Genomic DNA, 21,870 nt, shown 5'->3' with positions numbered 1-21,870 from the left:
TTGATGAAACTTAAATATTTGAAATCAGCATTAAAATCCAATTCTTTTGATGTATCTATTAGTATCAAAATACCGTCTTCTAGAGTTTCGGTTACCATTGAGCCGGGTCCCAATAACCAATACTATATATTAACATTGGATAAAGTTCATAACTTTCAGCCCTCCCCCTGGGGGCTTCGAGGGATTAAGTCATCCTAAAAGACATATTTATAATATTTTCGACCATGCTGAACAAAATGGCTATCTCAAAATTTTGATCAGGTGACTTTGGGGAAAACATGAGCGTGGGAGGGGGCCTAGCTGCCCTTCATTTTTTTGGTCACTTAAAAAGGGCACTATAACTTTTAATTTCCTTTCCAATGAGCCCTCCCACGATATTCTAGAACCACTGGGTCGATACGATCGCCCCTGAGAAAAAAAACAACAAATAAACACACATGGCAAAAAATGGAAAATTCCACATTTTTTAGATAGGAGCTTGAAACCTCTACAGTAGGGTTCTCTGATACGCTGAATATGATGGTGTGATTTTCATTAAGGTTCTATAACTTTTAGGGGGTCTTTCCCCCTTTTTTAGAAAATCAGCCAAATTTTCTCAGGCACGTAATTTTTGATAGGTCAGATTAAACTTGATGAAACTTATATATTTGAAATCAGAATTAAAATTTGATTCTTTTGATGTATCTATTGGTATCAAAATTCCGTTTTTTAGAGTTTCGGTTACCATTGAGCCGGGTCGCTCCTTACTTACAGTTCGTTATCACGAACTGTTTGATTAGCATTAACACAGTGCATTTTGATCTAATCTTAAGGCAACATTTAGTTTTAAAACATAAGGGTAAATGGGAGGGTGGGCGTGGGTGGGGGATTAGTTTCCCTCCAACCACTTTCGACTATTAAAAAGGGCATCAGCCCCTTCTATTTTCAATCAAATGAGCCCTTTTCGAAGTTCCTACGACAACTCCTTCAATACAAAGTGCCCTGGTCTTAACAACAACAACAACAAAAATAATACATTATACCCACATCAATCTTTACTATAAAAATGTCAAGCCTTCCAATCATTTTTGACTATTAAAATGGGCACTAGGCCTTTCAATTTCCACTCGAATGAGCTCTTTTTGAGTTTCTATGACAACGCTTTCTATAAACACCTAATATCACCCAGGGCATAAATTACAACCCTTACCCTAAGGGCTTTGAGGGTGGTTGTCATCCTCTAAGACCTTATTTCCAGAACTTTCAACAGCGCTAAACAAAATGGTTATCTCAAAATTTTGATTGGATGCGTCTGGGAAAATGGTGGGCGTGAAAGGGGCGTTAGTCACTCTCCAATCGCTTTCAACTATTAAAAAGGCACTAGCCCTTTCAATTTCCAATCAAATGAGCCCTTTTGAAGTTTCTACGACAACGCTTTCAATAAAAACCTTATATGCCCCCAGGCCATAACTTACAACCCTTGCCCTGTGGGCTGGGGGGGACGGGGGTTGTCATTCTCAAAGACCTAATTTCCAGAACTTTCTGCAACGTTGAACAAAATGGATATCTGAAAATTTTTATTGAATATTTCTGGGGGAATGGTGGGCAGGAGAGGGGGGTTAGTTGACCTCCAATCATTTTTAACTATTAAAAGGGCACTAGCCCTCTCAATTTACAATTGAATAAGCCCCTTTTGAAGTTTTTACGACAACTCTATCTATAAAACCTTATATGCCCCCAGGGCATAACTTACAACATTTGCACTGGGGACTCTTTATGGTTTGTCATCCTTAAATAAATAAATTCTAGAACTTTCGACTTCGTTGAACAAAATGGCTATTTCTAAACTTTAATTAAATGTTTTTGGGGTAATGGTGGGCGTGAGAGGGGGTTTAATTACTCTCCACTCACTTTCGACGATTAAAAAGGGGAATTTCAATTTCCGGTCAAATGAGCCCTTTCTAGAATGTCTACAACAACTTTCTATATTAACCTTGTATTCCCGCAGGGCATAACTTACAACCCTTGCACTGTTGGCTCTGACGGGACTACCATTCTAAAAGACATAATTTCCAGAACTTTCGACTACGTTGAACAAAATCGACGTAATTGAAAGTTAAAAGGGCACTATCTTTGAGAAGGACACTCCCCCGAGAAGGGGAGTGTCCTTCTCAAAGATATAATTTCCTGAACTTTGAACGTCGTTGGACAAATTGGCTATCTCAAAATTTTGATTGGATGTGTTTGGGGAAATGGTGGGCGTGAGAGGGGGGTTAGTTGCCCTTCAATCACTTTCGAATATTAAAAGGGCACTATCCCTTTCAATTTCCAATTGAATGGGCCCTTTTTGAAGTTTCTACAACATCGCTTTCTATAAAAAAAAAACTTATATGTCACCAGGGCATAACTTACGACCCTTACCCTGCGGGCTGTGGGGGTGGAAGGGTTGTCATCCTTAAAGACTTAATTTCCAAAATTTTCAACTACGTTGAATAAATGGATATCTAAAAATTTTGATTGGATGGGAAAAGGTAGGCGTGAGAGGGGGGGGGGGGTTAGTTGCCCTCAAATAAATTTTGAGACTACTAAATGGGCACTAGCCCTTTGAATTTCCAGTCGAATGAGCCCTTTTTTCAAGTTTTCTACGACAAAGATTTCAATAAAAACTTATATGCCCCCAGGGAATAAAATATAACCCTTGCCCTAAAGACTGTGGGGGGAGTGTCCTGCTCAAAGGTATAATATCCTAAACATTAGACTTCGTTGAGCAAAAAGGCTATCTCAAAATTTCCATTGGATGTGTTTGGGGGAAAGGTGGGCGTCAAAGGGGTTCAGTTACCCTCTAATCACTTTCGACTATTACAAAGGGCACTAGCCATTTCAATTTTCAATTGAGTTAGCCCATTTTGAAGTTTCTGTGACAACGCGTTCTATCAAAACCTAAAATGCTCCCAGGGCATAACTTAAAACCCTTGCCCTGAGGGCTGTGGGGGGGGCTGTCATCCTGAAAGACCTAATTTCCAAAACTTTCAACTACGTTGAACAAAATACTATTTTAAAATTTTGATTGGATTTGTTTTGGGAAATGGTGGGCGTGAAAGGGGGGTAAATTGCCCTATAAAAACTTTCGACCATTAAAGAGGGCAATAGCCCTTTGAATTTCCAATTGATTGAGCCCTTTTTCAAGTTTCAGCGACAGAGCTTTCTATAAAAACCTTATATGCCCCCAGTGCATAACTTACAACCTCAGGGCTGTGGGGGAGTGTCCTCCTCAAAAATATAATTTCTATCTGGAAATCAACTACGCTGAACAAAATGGCTGTCTCAAATTTTGATTGGATGTGTTTAGGGAAATGGTGGGCGTGGAAGGGGTGTTCGTTGTCTTCCGATTACTTTCGACTATTAAGAACGGCACAAGCCACTCCAATTTCCAATTGAATGAGCTCTTTTCGAAGTTTCTACGACAACTTCTTCGATATGAAGTGCCCTTGTCTAAAGAAAAAAATAATAAATAATACGTTGTGCCATCATGGTTCTTATATGCCCCCAGGGCATAACCTAAAACCCTTGCCCTGAGGGTTGTGGGGGAGTGACCTCCTCAAAACTATATTTTCTATCTGGAAATCAACTACGCTGAACAAAATGGCTATCTCAAGATTTTGATTGGATTTGTTTTGGGGAGTGATGCGTGGAGGGGGGGGGGGGGGCTATTTGCCATCCAATCACTTTTGACTAATAAAAAGAGCGCTAGCCGCTCCAATTTCCAATCAAATGAGCCCTTTTCAAAGTTTCTACGGCAACTCTTTCGATACGAAGTGCCCTGGTCTAAGACCAAGATGAAAAAAAATAAATAATGCATTGCGTCAACATCGTTCTTTACTTAGGCAGCGCTATTGCGCTGCCTATGATAGTTCAAAGATTAGATTAAAAAGCTCCGGGGTTGACGTACCCCCCCCCCCTTTAAACTCAGGAGAAAGTGTTGTTAGTCATGCCCTAGGGGTATATATGGTTTTTATCGAAGGGATGATAGTATAAACTTCAGAAGGGGCAAATTCGATTGGAAATAAGAAGTTCTAGTTCCCTTTTTAAGAGCCAAAAAGGGACCTCAGGACAGCTAGCCTCCCTACCCTCTTTTCCCTAAATCCCTCCCATCAAATTTTTGGGATAGGCATTTTTTTAAAATTAGTTCAAAGACCAGATAACAAAAACTCACGGACCGTAAAATTCCCCAGAGCCCGGGCTCTAGGGCAAGTGTTGCAGGTTTTGCACTTGGAGGCATATAACGTTTTATGCGAGGGTTTTTAAAATAGTTCCAAGATCGGATAGGCCTGATTCCAACCCCTGACAAAAACAAATTTTAGGGAGCTGACCCCTGGCCCTCCCTCCAAGGCTCCACACCTCCCCCTCTCAAAAAACTTACTAACGATATTTTATTCCAAAAATCATTGGAGCTGACCACTGGTGCTCTCTCCATGCCTCTCCTCCCACAAAAAACCTTATTAACGACATTTTATTCCAAAATCAAGGGAGCTGATCCCTGGCCCTCCGTCCAAGGCCCAGCCCTTTGCTTTTCTTTGGAAAACAGATTTTGTGGAAAAAACATTTTTTAATTAATTCATAGAAGAAAGACATACAACTTGAATTAAGATCAGGTTGCCGGTCAAGCCATGACTAATTGGAGAAAAAGTCAAAACGATAGTTTGAGTGAGAGGCAAAGCTGGCCTAAGCCTTTTTCGGGATTATACGGAAATATTGTCATTTGCACTTGTTGATAGATAGTCTATCATACATCCAACCATTCTAGGGCAGAACTAAGGTAGATAGTCATAGAACTAATGGATGATCGAGAATTTTGGGTTGAATCATGATGGACAATGTTGACTGGACTTGTATGCAAAAGGGGGGGGGACTGAATTTACTTAGAATCACAGGTTAAAAAGTGACCTAAGCATAATAGGCTTTCTCGCTTAGAGTCTCAAGCGGAGAACCGTGTTTTAGGATCGACACATGACCGACAAGTCCCCTGGACTCGCAGTCGAACGGGGAGACCTATAGTTTTCCAAGTGTTTTGGTAAAAAGGACGGGTAAACGGCAGGAGTAGCTATGACTCTCAAATTGGAAAAATACTTATATGTTAGCTTTTGGAAAAAATTATTTAAATATTGGTTGACCAACAAGTCGCCTGGAATTGCAAGGCGAACAAGCGTCCAAAGCCTAGTAGGGTCCGTCCACCTAGAGTGTCAGACGAGAGACCCAATTCGCAATTATATTCAATTTTTGCGGCTGACCTTTCACTACTAGAAGGTAATTTCTCGGGGACTCTGTTGCACTTTTTTGATCGCCTGAACCAATATAATATTTGGCTTACCATTAAACCGTCTTGTTTTTTTGCCTTCCTCTAGGAAAATCACCTAGGGGTAGATGGTATCCAGTCGGAGCATCTGAAGTGTCATACCCCAAAACTGATAAGTCACATAACTTTATTGCTTCAGGCAATAGTATCGCAAAAGTATATCTCACAAGGTCTATGCCAAGGGGTCTTTACTTGTATTCATAAGAAAGGAAAAGACCCTAAAGATTGTGCTTCACATAGACCCGTCACTGTTTGTTCGGTGTTAGCAAAGCTATTGGAAAAGATACTGTGCCCGGTAGTGACGGGGCGAGCGGATGTGGGGGAAAATCAGTTCGGTTTTTGATCAGGGTTTGGCGTTCATAATGCTCATGTGGTATTTATTTCAATTGCTTATAAGTTTGAAAAACGTTAGAAACCATTATTTATTTGTAAAACAGACATATCTAAGGAGTTTGATTCTGTCCTGCATTGGCAAGCACTCCTTTTGTCTTTAAATATCTTTGGTAGTGGTATGGAAAGTCCCAGGTAAGAATTTGGTCTGGAGGACAACTTTCTGAACCGATAGAAATACGTAGAGATGTAAGACAGGGTTCAGTCATTATCCCCGTAATATTTAATAATGCATTTTGTTCTGCGACAAGACCGATTCAAGAGTTTGGATAGAAGAGGGTATTGATGCCAGTCATGTGTCCTACGCGGATGACTTTCTTTTAATAAGTAATAATTTAGAATTTCTACAAGAAGCTGTTCATACAGTGTCGTCTTCGTGACATTGGGTTAACTATAGAACCGTCTAAGACTGAATTCGCAATTTTGAACGACGAAGCACTGCCAAGCCGTGCTCTTATAGTTTGTGGGGAGACAGTTGTCCAAAGAAATACGTTTGAGTACCTCGGATTTCGATATGGGAATTCCATTAAAGCAACTAAAAGTTTAGTTACTATGGCTCTTAAAGAAAAATTACGTAGGACTTACGGTATGTTAACAAGAACTAAAGGTTAATTTGACAAATAACGCTTGGCCGTTTATGTAATGCCATGCTCACACTTCATATTTTATTGTAACCCATATGTGGAATTTGTTTAATAAAACCAAGCGCAAACAAATCCGTTGTATCTCCAGTATTATAAATATTTATTGGGAATCCCCATATGGTTCCGGAACTCGTTAAGTTTCCTAAAAATACCATATTTTTGAAATAGCAAGAAAATGGATGAGTTTTCTATCCTTTTCAAAAATCAAAATAGAAACCTTCACGATTTTCTACTGGCTGGTGTTATTCTGTCATGATTCATGCTTTCGTTTTATCGCAGTGTAATTTCGTTTCGTAGTGTTGAGCGATTTTTCTGTTTGTTTTTATTTTCATTTGGTCATTAACTCCTTCAGCATTTACACGTACTTGTATGAAGGGTTGAAACAAAATTATTATTCTTATTATTATATATAAATGTAAAATGCTTTAAGATCTTGCTGCAACGTAAAACTTTTATTTTCAGATGATTTTTATCTTCCTTCTTGGCTTAAGTTCCACTGTTATCGGAAGTAATATCGACTCTTCCTTCAACCACGTTAAAACCATCGGGCGTATCTTTTTCTCAACCAGAACAGTCACTAATCTTGTCATAACAACAACAACATCAAACATCGTCGGCTCGACATTTTGTTTTAGTCTGGTGCCAAAACTAGTAGGCTTCACAGGGCCAACCACATTAACCATTTTAGCAAGATCTACACTTGACGTAAAAATTCCTTTCTGTAGGAAGAAAAGATGGATGCTAGAAGACCCATCAGATGATTGGTCGCAATCTATTTATGCCTCATCAGTTGAGGCCAAAATTGATACCATTGTTAAAACAAGGTATGTGTTTTCGATTGTTTAATATAAAGAATATTTTATATATTTTCAGTCACTTTTGAGTCACACGGACTGTTAACCTCGTTGTGCCAGCTGGTGACCGACGGGAAACCCTTTTAGCTTAATATTTTTCAGTATTTCCATTTTACTTATTCGAAATACAATATACGTTACCATTATTCGTCTAGTCAAAAAGTTCTTTTCAACTAAAAGTAAGGAACAACATTAAAATTTCAAACAAACAGAAATATTAGTACATGAAGGAGGCTGCCCTCTCCCCAATCCCTTGCTCTTTATGGTCTGATTTTAAAGCTCTCATATTCCTTATTCAAAATGTACGGCCCTTGCGTTTGAGCAGCCTATTTCAAGTAGATATGAAAAAAAAATCAATCTTTAGCGTAAAGAAGCAAAATATTGAGGATTGGGTGGCCCCCATTCTTACACAGAAAATTTTGTATGTCTTTAGTTTCAAAATTACTCTTTACTTTTAGCTAAAAATCTGTTATATATTAAATTTCTGACTGTTTTTCAAGTTATGTCAAGAAATACCCTTCCCTTCTTCCTCCTTGAGTCAAAATATCCACGAAAAATTCCCTTCAATTTTTCATCCCCACATAAAATTCCTCCATGAGGCAATCCTCCCTCCCCTGCAGAAAATTCCCCCCTACAAATTTGTGAATCAAATGGTGATCTCAAAATTTTGATCGGATGTCTTTAGGGAAAAAAGGCACCTGGGAGGGGGCTGAACCCTTATAAATTTTTCGGTCACTTATAAAGGGCAATAAGACTTTTGATTTCAATTCAATTGAGCCCTCTTCCGATCGCCAAGGACCATCGGTTCGATGCAATCATCCCCGGTAAAAGAAATAAACGAAGAAACCTGCATCTGTGATCTTTATTCTGGCAAAAAACATAAAATGCCCCACTTTTGTAGGTAGGAGCTTGAAACCTATGAAGTAGAGCTCTCTTATGTGCCGAATTTAATGGCGTAAGATGAATCTTATGCTATCAAGATTTAATTTTCTAGAGTTTTGGCTACTATTAGGCTGAGTCGCTCATTACACGCAGTTTGTTACAACGAACTGTTTGGTCATAAACTGAAATCCTTCAGAACAATTTATTGCAATTTTTGTGTGTTGATTTTTAGGTTGTCTTTTTTTTACTGAGAAACCGAACAGCAGTCGGTGTTCCTTCACTCGACTTTTAAAATTCGGAAAAAAATCTTCAAAATTCGGGGAATTTTCGGGGAAATAGAAGAAATTGAACTTTCGTTCACATATCTAGGGACAAATATCTAGGGATTAAACTTAGCGTCGGTTTCAGGCTCCAACATCGCTTGGATTCGTTTAGGGATTCTAGCGTTTTTACAGAGTAACATCTACAGCCAAAACATGGGATCGAAACTCATAGCTGAAAATCCTTTGTGCTGACATTATAGCAATTTTTCAAAAAAAATAAAATGACTGAAATATACTCTAATGCTCTATTACCTAAGATTTTATAATATATTATCTTTGTTACGTTGTTTTTTTAGCCTGAAAACGAGGCTTTTATATCACTTATTTTTAGCAAGATGACCAAAATAAAGCATAAAAGGCTATAATTGCATACAAAGCAATAATTTCTCGAAACTAATGGATATTCTTCGGTAAGCAGACAGGAACTGACATCAGGAGGGACTGTAATATTTAGATACGAGAACTGAACGGTGAATCGAGTGATATATTCTTCAGATAAAATCATCTGATCAAGCTTTATCCCATAACGGCAACCGTGTGATCTCAAAAACCTGCTAGTCTGATTGAATACAAATTTTGAGAATTGATAGGATCGAGCATTCTTATATTCTTGTACACATCAGAATTAAAAATAAAGAAAATTTGTATTTTAAGTATACCCTCTTTGCAAAAAGATCTAGCTGTGGTGTGGAGTCTCCTTATTTCCGACTTCCTGATATCCAAATTCGAATTCGCTAATTATGCCAGTTTGTCTTGCGCTGTGTATGCTAGATAAACATTCTGTACGTTTTGAAATCGTTCAATGGGCCAATAGCATAGTCAACAAAATCATAAGCGCTTTTATAAAAGGATGTTTCGAGTGAGCTGAGGGCAGGTTTGTTCGCATGAGTAGGGTTATCGAAGTTATGGCTTGTGAAATACAGAGATAGTGCAATCCGCTCTTCAAGCATTCTTTGCACGCAGGTGTGGAGGGAAAACTAACGAGTTTTTCCATGGGTTATTCTTGTGGATTGGAGCATTCGAAAAATCTGAAAATTCTTACAAAACTATTATTTGTTTCAGGCTGACAACGCAATTTGTTTTTACAGATTTTTAGATTTTTACAAACATATGTTGCACACAAATGGATGCAGTGTTAACTACATTTAACAAGTACAACCCATGAACAATCATCAATGATCATCTGTGCGAAAGAATTGTTAAAACCCATAATTGACTTTGTGGTGCCAGAAAGGGAGCCAACCTAGTTTCACATCGGGACGTGTTTTTTTCATGGACTTCCAATGTTTTTTTTAACGTCGGAAACACAAAAGTAGCTATTCTATTGCAGTGTCCAGCCGATCACTGCAAATTGAAATAAAGATGACCAACTGCTTGGGTGTACCCGAATTCGTTGTCTCAACTATTATTACAGAAAATGTCCCTTTCTGTAATTCGTTCAACCATCTTTTCTTAAAATAGGGTTCAAGGCCTTGTCTCACTTTGTTTAAGACTTTCGGTTTCCCTAGTCTAGTTTCTTCTGGCAAAGTGTTCTGATGAACTAGCTTTGCAGGAATAGGACACTGGAGTCAGCAAGTGAAAATGGAAACGAAGTAATTCTAGCCTCAGTCAGAAGAACTTTCGGTGATTTGTCCACACTCATGAAGTTACTAAATACAGGACCAACATTCCTCGGAAGGGCTCCATTTTTTGTGGCTTTTTGGCACTGGAGATTCTTCCATTATATTCTATAAAACAAGCTTTTCAGGCGGATGAAAAAATTTGAGGTTGAGCTATGGGGTTGTGAGTGGATCAGTTCGACCCCGAGTTCATAGTGAGTCAAAAGCTAAAATATAATAGGTTTTTGAAATTCCAGAATCTGGCAATTCCAGGATTTTCTAAATTTCTGAAAGGATTTCCTGAGAAAATGATTGTTATATTCAGATATAAGTTTAAATTCTGAATTCAGTGGTAGGCTATGTTTATTTCTTAGTTGTATCATTGCATTCCTATATCAAAAATTTTTAACAGAAGGTTTTAACAGAAACAAAGGCTTTTAAACATTACTTTGAAATACAGCAATCAATTTTAGTAAAGAATGAGATTAGTTACCCTAGATTAAAATATCTTTTTTCTTACTATATAACATTCAGTCAATTGGGCTGTAAAATTGCGAATAAAGATAAAAAAGATACTGTCTAGTAGAAGCAGGATATAAACAAATCAATCAGGACTATATATTCTGGTTCTATTTGCAGGGTCTCTACACTTTATACTACAGAGATTGCCAATCTACACCTTTACTGCAATTTCACCGCAAATGTCACTCTTTTTTCCTCAGCCATTGCCTAGAAACATACATTTTTGCTGCATGTTTCAATCATGCAAAATTTCTATGGTGGTTTTCATAAGGGTCACCCTCCACTGCATGTCTGGGAGAGATTGAATATTTTTATGCAGGGAATATTTTTAAGCAAAGACTTACACTTAATGCACAGTGCCAAAACCATAAGGAAAATGTTTATACAAATGTCTTAAACAATTTCCAGGTCGTCAAATTAAAATTTACATGAGTATGGCCTGTTGCCAAAATTCACATTTTCAAGTGCCAGAATTTGGTTGCCGTTGCTTAACATTTAAAAATAACACTTCAGTATACAAAAACTGCTGACCAATTACGTAGCATCATTTTCGGACAAATACGTTGGGAAGGACAATTTTTGGGGATATTTCGGGGATTTGAGGGACCCCATTTATTTTGGAGAAACACGGGGATTTTCGGGAAAAAAAACCCCAAAATTTGGGGATAGTGCTGGTGGTATTTAATTGTAATAGCAACTGTAGTAGTCTGGAAGTAGTGCCTTTCTGGTAAATTCAACATCCCTCTGAACATAGCCCGAAAGTTTCAACTTAATATCCTAGGCTATTCCTGGGATATTATCTTTCTGGCAACCTGCATACAAAATGTGTTTTTTAATTGTAGTAGTAGTAGCACTATTCACGGTAGTATTAGTAGTAGTACTAGAGGTCAGAACATTAGTAGTAGTAGTAGTAATAGAAGTAGCAGTAGCAGGAGTATGCCCAGAGTGTCTTTTGGTTAGTTCAATATCCCTGAAAGTTTCAACTGTATTCTCTAAGTAGTTCGTGAGGGATTGCTCGTAGGCACTTTTGACAACCTTAATGCTGCTGTGTTAAAATTGGTTCAACATCCCCCTAAATATTAGCAAGACATGTAAGGGTGTGCAAAGATTCAACACCGTTGAAGAATTATTAATCAAGCTTGCCAATCACTAAAATTAGCACGAAAACAATAGGCGATTTTACTTGACCGAATGCCGTCAACAGTAAAAAGCCCAAACCAAAAATTTGGCTACCAGTGATATATTCTGCAAGAGTTAACAATTGGAGTTTTTCTTCTGTGTATATTTTAATACAAAATCACTTCTTACAGTGAAACTTTGCGTTACCGTCACTTATTTTATTTTCTTTGCCTTATTTTGTTTTCTTTTCCACCAAGATAAAACTGAGGCTCCCAAGGCTTCCCTGTTTAAGGTTCTTGAGAATCAGAATGTACATCTAAGTGCGTGCTTTCTACTTTTTCATTCGCTGATTACTTTTTTATTTGTTATTATTTATGTATGAATAATTCCACTTAAAAAAATAAATTAAGATACAGAAACTTTAGTAGTTTATGAGTTCCACTGGATTTGACCGAAAATTCAATTCTCAGGAAACCATTTTCAGGCAGTGTGAGGCTTGCAATGGCTTAAAGTGGGGAGATAAGATTCATTTTTAGGACTATGATAAGTATGGCACATATGCACCAATTCAAAGAGCATTGGCCAAGACAAACAGCCAATATTTTCCTATTGTAGGTCTCGAAAAAAAAAACTGATCCACCCACTAATGTTTTTTTTTCTTTTTTTTTACATTTAAACGGATCTGTGTCAGTGCAAATAGTGTCCTACGAAACAACAAAATTTTCAGTTTTTCTTAATATTTATGCTTTTTTATTTACCTTCTTTATATATTATACTTTCTTTATTTATCTGTTCAGGCTTTTTTGTACTTTAATCTTATTTTTATACTTTTTTTCTGTAAAATATTTTATACTGTTTAAACAATCGACACAGGCCTACTTGTGATTACGTAAGCTTATGGTATTATATCGTGGTAGTACTTTGTTAATGGCTTATTGCTAAGTTTACCTAGTACAAACTCTGGAATCCTTGATCATTAAATTAAAATCATTTGAACCAATATCATGCTGCCATCATGCCATGGCTAATTGGAGATGAAGCCAAGACAGGTTAGGCTAGATACTAAGATACTAAACAGTTTCAATCATTATAGGGAACTGGAGTCTTCATTTGAAGAACGGGTTGATCCACGAATAAGAGGCCGTTTCTTTCTGTCACTTTTGAAGACTACAACGCTTACTTTGGTTGCAACGTCAACGTCAGCCACAACAACAGTAACAAAAACAATCTTAGCGACTTGTACTCCTGTAAATGCTGGGATAAATTCTTGTTCTTAATTTGAATCTACCACCTTCTCATCTATTTATTTTATAGCAATATACTATAATAAATACACATGAATGCGGAAAAATAAAATTATCTTTTGCTAGCGTGTGCTCTTGGAGAGAACTGCGCTTTTCTTTTGTCCTTTTTTTTCCTTCTCATAGATTGTAAGTAAAACTATGCTTGCTTGAAGATTAAACTATTATCTTTTAAGTGCCAGTTTTCTTAAAATTGATTTACTAAAACTTTTGCAAAATGTTTTAAAGTGTCGAGAACCCTCCTTCCAATAAAATATCTAAGGTTTTGTTCAACGTTTATTTCTCCTTCAATTCCTTATTTTAATATATTAGGGCTCGTAAGATTATCATACTGATTTGGTAAGGTTTTGAGTTGAGAAAGGTGTTCTTATGTCCTCGATTTCCATGTCACCTCTCCAATTAAACCTTCAACCAAAACCTTATCCGTCATTTGAGGGCAAATTAACTTGTTGATCAATGATGTAAAATAAGACTAATCAGAGGCAACGCTAGCGTTGCCTATAGTAAAGGCCACACGGCTCCAATGTTTTATTATTTTTTTTTCCCAGAGGCACTTCAGATGGAAAGGGTCGTCGTAAAAAATTCAAAGGTGGCTCATTCGATTAGAAATCGAGAGTTCTAGTGCCCTTTTTTAAGGGTCAAAACTGATTGAAAGGCAACTAACACCCCTTCCACGCCCACCAGTTCCCCAAAAACATCCTATCAAAATTTTAAGATAGCCACTTTGTTCAGCGTAGTTGATTACCAAATATAAATTATTTTTTTGAGGAGGACACTCCCCCACAGCCCTAAGGGCAAGGGTTGTAAGTTATTCCCGGGGGCATATAAGGTTTTTATAGAAAGTTTTGTCGTAGAAACTTCAAAAAGGACTCATTCGACTTGAAACTCAAAGGTCTAGTGCCCTTTTTAATAGTTGAAAGTGATTGGAGGGAAACTAACCGCCCTCTCACGCCCACCTTTTCCCCAAACCCATCCAATCAAAATTTTGAGATAGCTATTTTGTTCAGCGTAGTTGAAAATTCAGAAAATTGGCCCTTTGAGGATAACAATCTCCCCCCACCTGACAGCCCTCAGGGCAAGGGTTGTAAGTTATTCCCTGGGTGCATATAAGGTTGCGTATAGAAAACGTTGTCTTAGAAACTTCAGAAAGGGCTCATTCGATTGGAAATTTAAATGGCTAGTTCCTTTTTTAATAGTTGAAAGTGATTGGAAGGCAAATAACACCCCTTCCACGCCCACAATTTCCCCAAACAAATCCAATAAAATTTTGATATAGCCATTTTGTTCAACGTAGTTGAAAGTTCTGGTAATTATACGTTTGAGCAGGACACTCCCCCCACAGTCTTCAGGGGCAAGGGTTATAAGTTATGCCCTGGGGGCGTAAATGGTTCTTATGGCAGAAATGCTCGTATAAACCTCAGAGAGGGCGCATTTGATTGAAAATTGAAATTTCTAGTTCACTTTTTAAGCGTCGAAAGATATTGGAGGGTAACTAGCTTCCCCCCAAACTTTTTTCCCCAAACCCATCCAATAAAAATTTTAAGATAGCTATTTCCTTAAAAATAGTTCAAAGATCATATAACAAAATTCCGGGGTCAATAAAACCCCCCAGGGCCCGGAGGCAGGCCTTGCAAGTTATGCCCTGGGGGCATATATGGGTCTTATGGACGGGATGCTCGTATTAAATTCAAAGAGGTCCCATTTGATTGGAAATTTAAATTTCTAGTTCACTTTTTAAGAGTCAAAAGAGATTGGAGAGCACCTAGCCCCCCCCCCCCGCCACGTCCTTTTTTCCTCAAACCTATCCGATAAGAACTTTGAAATACCTATCATTAAAAATAGCTCAAAGACCATATAACAAAAATTCCGGAGTCGACAAGCCCCCCAGGGCCCGATGCCAGATGTTGTAAGTTATGACCTGGGGGAATATATGGTTCTTATTGAAGGGATGCTCGTAAAAACTTCAGAGATGGCTCATTTTATTGGAAATTGAAATTTCTAGTTCAGTTTTTTAGATTCAAAAAATTTTGGAGGGCAACTAGCCCCCCCCCCTCACACACCCCGTTTTCCCCAAATGCATCCCATAAAAATTTTGTGATAGCTATTAAGTTGAAAATTGTTCAAAAGTCAGATAACAAAAACTCAGGTGTCAACACAACCCCCCACGGCCCGGGGGCAGGCGTTGTAAGTTATACCCTGGGGGCATATATGGTTCTTATGGGAGGGATGTTCGTATAAACTTCAAAGAGGGTTCACTTGATTTTAAATTGAAAGTTCGAGTTCACTTTTTAAGATTCAAAAGAGATCCGAGGGCAGCTTCCCCCCCCTGCCGTCTTTTTTCAAACCCATCTGATGAAAATTTTAGATCGATATTTTTATAAAAAAATATTTCAAAGGTCAGATAAGAAAAACTCCGGTTTCCAAACAACCCCCCAGGACCCAAGGAAGGCGTTGTAAGTTATTCCCTAAGGGCATGTATGGTTATTATGAAATGGATGCTCGTATAAACTTTATAGAGGGCTCATTTGATTGGAAATTGAAAGTTCTAGCTTACTTTTTAAGAGTCAAAAGATTTAAGGGCAACTAGCCCCCCCCCCTCCCTATGCCCTTTTTTCCCCAAACCTATCCGCTACAACTTTTGAGATAGCCATTTTTTGGAAATTGTTTAAAAATTTGACAGCAAAAACTCCCCCCAGGGCCCTGGGGATAGGCGTTGTAAGTGTTGTCCTGGGGGCGTATATGGTTCTTATGATAAGTGATGCTCGTATAAACTTCAGAGAGGGCTCACTTGATTGGAAATTGAAAGTTCTAGTTCCAATTTTAAGAGTCAAAATATATCAAAGGGCAGATAGCCCCCCCCCCCCACACCCTTTTTTCCCCAAGCCCATCCGATAAAATTTTTATAATAGCCATTTCATTAAATATAGTTCAAAGGTCAGATAAAAAAACTTCCTGTGTCGACGCAACCCCCCAGGGCCCAGAGGCAGGCGTTATGAGTAATGATCCGGGGGAATATATAGTTCTTATCGATGGGATGCTCGTATAAACTTGGGAGAGGAATCATTCGATTGGAAATGGAAAGTTCTTGTTCACTTTTTAAGAGTAAAAAGAGATCAGAGGGTAACTAGCCCCCCTCCTCCACGCCCTAAATGCATCAGATAAAAATTTTGAGATACACATTTTGTTGAAAATAGTTCAAAGTTCAGATAACGAAGCTCTGGTGTCGACACAGCCCCCCAGGGCCTGGGGGTAGGCGTTGTAAGCTATGCCCTGGGGGCATATATGGTTGTTATGGAAGGGATGCTCGTATAAACTTCATATAGGGCTTATTTGATTGGAAATTGAAAGTTCTTGTTCACTTTTTAAGAGTCAAAAGAGATCGGAGGGCAGCTAGCCCCTGTCTCAAAGCCCTATTTTCTCAAACCTACCTAAAATTAACTTCGAGAGAGCCATTTTTTCAAAATAGTTCAAAGGTCAGATAACAAAACTCCTGTGTCAACACATCCCCCCAGGGCCCGGGGGCAGGCATTGTAAGCTATGTCCTGGGGCCTATGTGGTTCTTGTGAAAGAGATGCTCGTATAAACTTCCAAGAGGGCTCATTTGAATGGAAATTAAAAGTTGTAGTTCATTTTCTCATAGTGAAAAGAAATCAGAGGGCAACTAGCCCCCCTCTCCACGCCCTATTATCCTTAATCCCATCTGATAAGAACTTTGATAGAGCCATTTTTTTCAAAATAGTTCAAAGGTCAGATAACAAAAACTCCGGTGTCGACACATCCCCCCAGGGCTTGGGGGGCAGGCATTGTAAGCTATGTCCTGGGGCCTATGTTGCTCTGATGAAAGAGATGCTCGTATAAACTTCCAAGAGGGTTCATTTGAATGGAAATTAAAAGTTGTTGTTCATTTTCTCAGAGTGAAAAAAGATCGGAGGGCAACTAGCCTCTCCCGCCTTCCCTGCCTTTGGGTTTACTGAATGGATAAAGCCATTAGATAAAAATTTGAGTTGACTATTTTGTTAAAAATAGTTCAACCATCAGATATTAAAACTCCGGGGTCAACACAACCCGCCAGGGCCCAGGGACAGGCGTTGTAAGTTATACTCGGGGGATATGTATGGTTCTTATAGAAGGGATACTCGTATAAACTTCAGAGAGGGCTCATTTGATTGGAAATGGAAAGCTCTAGTTCACTTTTAAAGAGTCAAAAGAGACCTAAGGTTAATTAGCCCCCCCTCCCCACGCCTTTTTCCCCATACCCATCTGATAAAAATTTTTAGGTAGCCATTTTGTTAAAAATAGTTCAAACATCAGATAATAAAAACTCCGAGGTTGACACAAACCCGTTTTTTCACTTTGTTACTGTTACTTTGTTGTTACTTTGATACCACTTTTGATACTTTGATGAACATTTGACTTATTTGTTTTAAAGTTTGATTTTGAAATAAGAAATTTTCAAAAACTTGAAACTTTTTGCAATCAAAACGAACAAAAATTAATTAAAAAAACTTTCCGAAACATAAGTTTTTCAAAGAAAAGTAAAGGCTATTTTAAACTTAAGCTCAGCAGATACAAATAACTTTTAAAATTCAAACTCAAAACGACCAGAAATTGCTATTAAAGAATAAAAGAAACCCAAAACGAACATAAATTAAACAAACAATCATAGGAAAAACATACAACAAGTAATAATATAAATGAATAAATAGATCTTAAAGCGGGTAATGCTAAGATTGAATATGAAAATCAAGCTTAAAACGACAAAAAATATTTTCCTATTTAAGTATAAATGAAACTTAAAACGAACAGAAATTAAATAAACAATCAATGCAAATAAACATACAATAGATATTAATGTAAATTAACAAATAAATCTTAAAGCCAGTGAAACTTAAACTGAATATGCAAATCAAGCTCGAAACGAACAAAAATCACTACAAAAAAGAGTTTTGGTATTACCTCCTTCTTTCACTGTAAAAGTCTAAAACCTACTGCGTCATTGGCACTTTACTGAAAACTATATGCGTCTTGAACAGTCTTGGAAAGTATAAATAACATCAAATTGAATATTTGATGTATAATGATATTAATTCTTGAAAGATCCATCAGTTTAAGAATTTATTTCACTGTGGTTTTATTTTTATTTTCAATGCTGTAAGAACTGGAAAAGAAAATATTTGTAATAATTCCTTTTAAGTTAAACGCCAATGACGCAGTAGGCTTTTGGTTTTTATTTACAGTTAAGAAAGGAGGCAGTATCCAAACACTTGTTTGTAGTGAAACTATATTCGTCTTGAACAAGTTTAAAAAGAGCTAATAAATTAAACTGAATATTTGATGTGTAATGATATTAATTGCCGAAAGCTCCTCAGTTCAAAATGTTACTATAATTTTAACGTTTATTTTCAATATTAAGTACAAAAGAAAATATTTGTCATAAAATTGGTTTTCAGTAAAGCGCCAATGACGCAGTAGGTTTTAGAATTTTACAGTGAGAGACGGAGGTCATGCTCAAACTCTGGTTCGTTTCAAGCTTGATTTGCAACTTCAATTTAAGTTTCACTCGTTTTAAGATTTATTTATTAACTTACATTAATATCTATTGTATGCTTGTTTGTATTGATTGTTTAAATAATTTATGTTCGTTTGAAGTTTCATTTATACTTAAATAGGAAAATATTTTTTTTTTGTTTTAAGCTTGATTTTCATATTCAATCTTAGCATGACTGGCTGTAAAATATATTTATTAATTTATATTATTACTTGTTGTATTTTTTTGCTCTGATTGTTTATTTAATTTCTGGTCTCTTTGTGATTCGTTTAATCTTAAATAATATATTCCGGTCGTGTTTTGTTTTAAATTTAAAAGTTAATTTTAAATGCATATCTTAAGTTTAAAAATGCCATTAAATTTATTTTAAAAAAATATTTTTAGGAAAGTTTTTTTTAAAATTAATTAACAATATAAAGACGTTAGTACACAGCTCAACTGGTTACCTGAGAGAGGAGCACCTAGGAAATTGCTTTTTAAAGAGTAGTTAAGTTTGGAACGGCCAATCGTTCAAAAACTGCCTTGTGGAGATTGTTCGCTCAAAGCCATGTTTTGTTCCTTCAAGTGGAAATTAAGAAATGCCCCAAACCAAACGATTTTACTGTGTAGTTAACAATAAGATTTCCATGGTGTGCTAGGTATTACAAATTAAGTTATAAAGAAAACAGCAATACATAAAGAATATAGCTTACTTTATAGGAATTTTGGTGAATATTCATAAGATGTAGGTTTGGGTAAAGCCTACTTTCTATATTTTTATGGGTGCAACTTGCTTTGTAGATTACCTACTCTTATTTTGATTTACTGAAATTACGTTCTTGGTCAAAATCGTGGTTTAAGAACCACGATTTAAAAGGTATTTATACAATCGCAAACAAAAGTTTCATATCCGAGAAAGGATTTAAATAAAAAATAGTATACATCCGAAGAAGAACTTAGACCTAAGTAAAAATCGCACTGTCTCAATGATCCCTATTTTAGAAATAACAAGGCCCTATGTAGAATAACAACTTCAATTAATCCTTTTATACGAGTAGCCTATCCTAAAAACCTTTTTCCACAAAATAAGTGTTTCAAAGAAAACTAAAGAGCTACTTTAAACTAAAATAAGCAAAAATAATGTCAAATAGGTTTCCAAGCATAAAACTACCACAAATCATCATTAATAAATATATAAAATCCCAAAGAAATTTAGATTGAAATAAATTACCGAGTCAAACTCAAAACGAGCAAAAAGTAATATGAGTAAATCTGACAGCATTCCCCCCCGCCCACATGCCTCCTGAAGACCAGAACATAATTTGCACTTTACTGAAAACAATCCGTCTTTTTAGCTGAATGTTTCTCATAAACTCGCTCATAAACTCGTTAGATCAGCTACAAACTCTTTAAATCACTTGTTTGCTTTAGATCATTTATAATCGCTTTAGATAGGCCTAACTTAAAATTTTTTTACTTAACATGTAAACGGTTTTGAATCCTTACAAATGCCTTAGATCATTTATAAAAGCTTTTGATCTTTTAAATTAATTTTGGATAACTGCTCTAGAAGACGATTTAGAGCGTATTCACTTATAAATGTTTAGATCAATTAAAAACGCTGAAGAATAAATATTAGCGCTTTAAATTAGCTATAAACGCTTTAGATCATTTATAAATATTTAGATCACTTTAAACACTTTTGATGACTAAATAGCTTTAGATCACTTAAAAACATTTTCGGTCACTTATAAATAAATGCTTTAGATCATTAAGAGGCGCTTTAGATGAATTGAAAGTGGTTTACATCACTTATAAACGCTTTAGAACACTTATAAGCCCTTTGATTCACTTATTTACCTTAGAATATTTAAAAGCACCTAAGATAACTCATGAATTGTTTAGATAACTTGTAAACGCTTTAGATCACTTATAAAAGCTTTTGATCACTTAAAAATGTTTTGGACAGCTTATAACGCTCTAGAACACTTATAAAGGCTTCGAGCACTTATATACACTACAAAAACCTTTATAAAGGCCCTAGGTCGCTTTAAGCACTTTAAAACACTTGTAATGCAAACGCGCATCTACAGCGTGAGATCACTTATAAACACTGTAGATTACTTACAAACAACCAAAATAATTTTAAACACTTTCGGTCACTTGTAAACTTTTATGAACACTTAGCCTATGTATGATTTAGAACGATTAATAAGTGCTTTTGATAAATTGTAACGTTTTAGACCACTTTAGAAAATTTATAAACGCTTTTATTACTTATAAATGCTCTATATTACTTAAAAATGCTTTTGATGACTTACAAACACTTTATATCCCTTATAATTAGCCTGAACCGATCATAGGAGATGACCAGGGCAATGGGCTATTACTTCAGGGTGGTTATAAGCCAGCCTGAAGTAATATCCCTTAGAATCTCCTCTGCTCTGAAGTAATAATGAACCAGCCTGAAGTAATAGCTGACCCCTTAGAATCTCCTCTGCTCTGAAATAATGGTGTTAAAGTATTTTTAATAGTTCAATAGGTTAGCCTATAGAAATCAAAATTTGGCCACAGTCTAATCAATTTGAGAGATATTTGGAGATCGAAAATAGGTGTTTTCTTCAAAATTTGGCAACACCGAACCTAGGGCGATGATCAGGGTGATGGGGGATGGGCTATAACTTCCGGCTGGTCATTTTGAGTTTGATTCGGTAATTTATTACAATTTTTGTTTGTTTTTGGCTTCATTTATTTATTGATGGTGATTTGTGACAGTTTCCCAATATAAGGTGGGAAAACTATTTGACTTTATTTCTGGTCATTTATGGTTTAATGTAGCTTTTTTTGGAAAGAGTTTTCTAAATTTAATTTCGGTTTGTTTTTATTGACGCTGTCTTTTTCATTGTTAAAAAAAAAATAAAATTTTCGATCTTTTTGTTTTTTTTCTATAAGATTCCATAGTTTGGCTTACTATTTACATGTTGGAATTTTTTTTTTAATAACTTTTAATGATATCCACCTCTTTTGAAACTACGCACAACTATGCTTTGATTTAGTTTTACACCTCCTCAAGAGACCCTGATAAATAAACCTTAATAAAAATTGTAAAATATTGCAGCATTGCTGTTTATATAGCCTGGATGCACTTAAACTCTTTTGATTTAGTTCAATTGTAAGATCAGAATTAGTAATAGTAGTAGCCCTGAAATTTTTGCAATCGATATCCTAAGTAGTTCTTGAGATATTGCTGAGACATCATATTGAAAACCAGTATGCACATGGTGCCTTTTGATTTGGTTTTAAACCAACATAAACCGTCAGTGAAAGTTTCTACTTTATATCATATTCTACTCTAAGATATTCCATGTGGTTATATTG

At 36.4% G+C, this 21,870-nt stretch overlaps 1 protein-coding gene across 1 annotated transcript in view; it reads left to right on the top strand.

The window, feature by feature from the left end:
• Positions 1–13,006, top strand: part of LOC148944589 (uncharacterized) — a 34,449-nt gene extending 21,443 nt beyond the window's left edge. The window contains exons 2-3 of the mRNA XM_089100757.1: positions 6,829–7,190; positions 12,758–13,006. Coding sequence (XP_088956883.1) covers positions 6,829–7,190; positions 12,758–12,941 — 546 coding nt within the window. The 3' untranslated portion in view covers positions 12,942–13,006. The remainder of the gene's footprint in view (positions 1–6,828; positions 7,191–12,757) is intronic.
• The last annotated feature ends 8,864 nt before the right edge of the window (positions 13,007–21,870 follow it).

Source organism: Artemia sp. Qi Xiang Cuo, chromosome 14 (assembly GCF_049724085.1).
Source record: "Artemia sp. Qi Xiang Cuo chromosome 14, ASM4972408v1, whole genome shotgun sequence".
Classification (NCBI taxonomy): domain Eukaryota; kingdom Metazoa; phylum Arthropoda; class Branchiopoda; order Anostraca; family Artemiidae; genus Artemia; species Artemia sp. Qi Xiang Cuo.
Note: the sequence above shows the minus strand (reverse complement) of the source record. Positions and strands in the feature narration are given on the sequence as shown.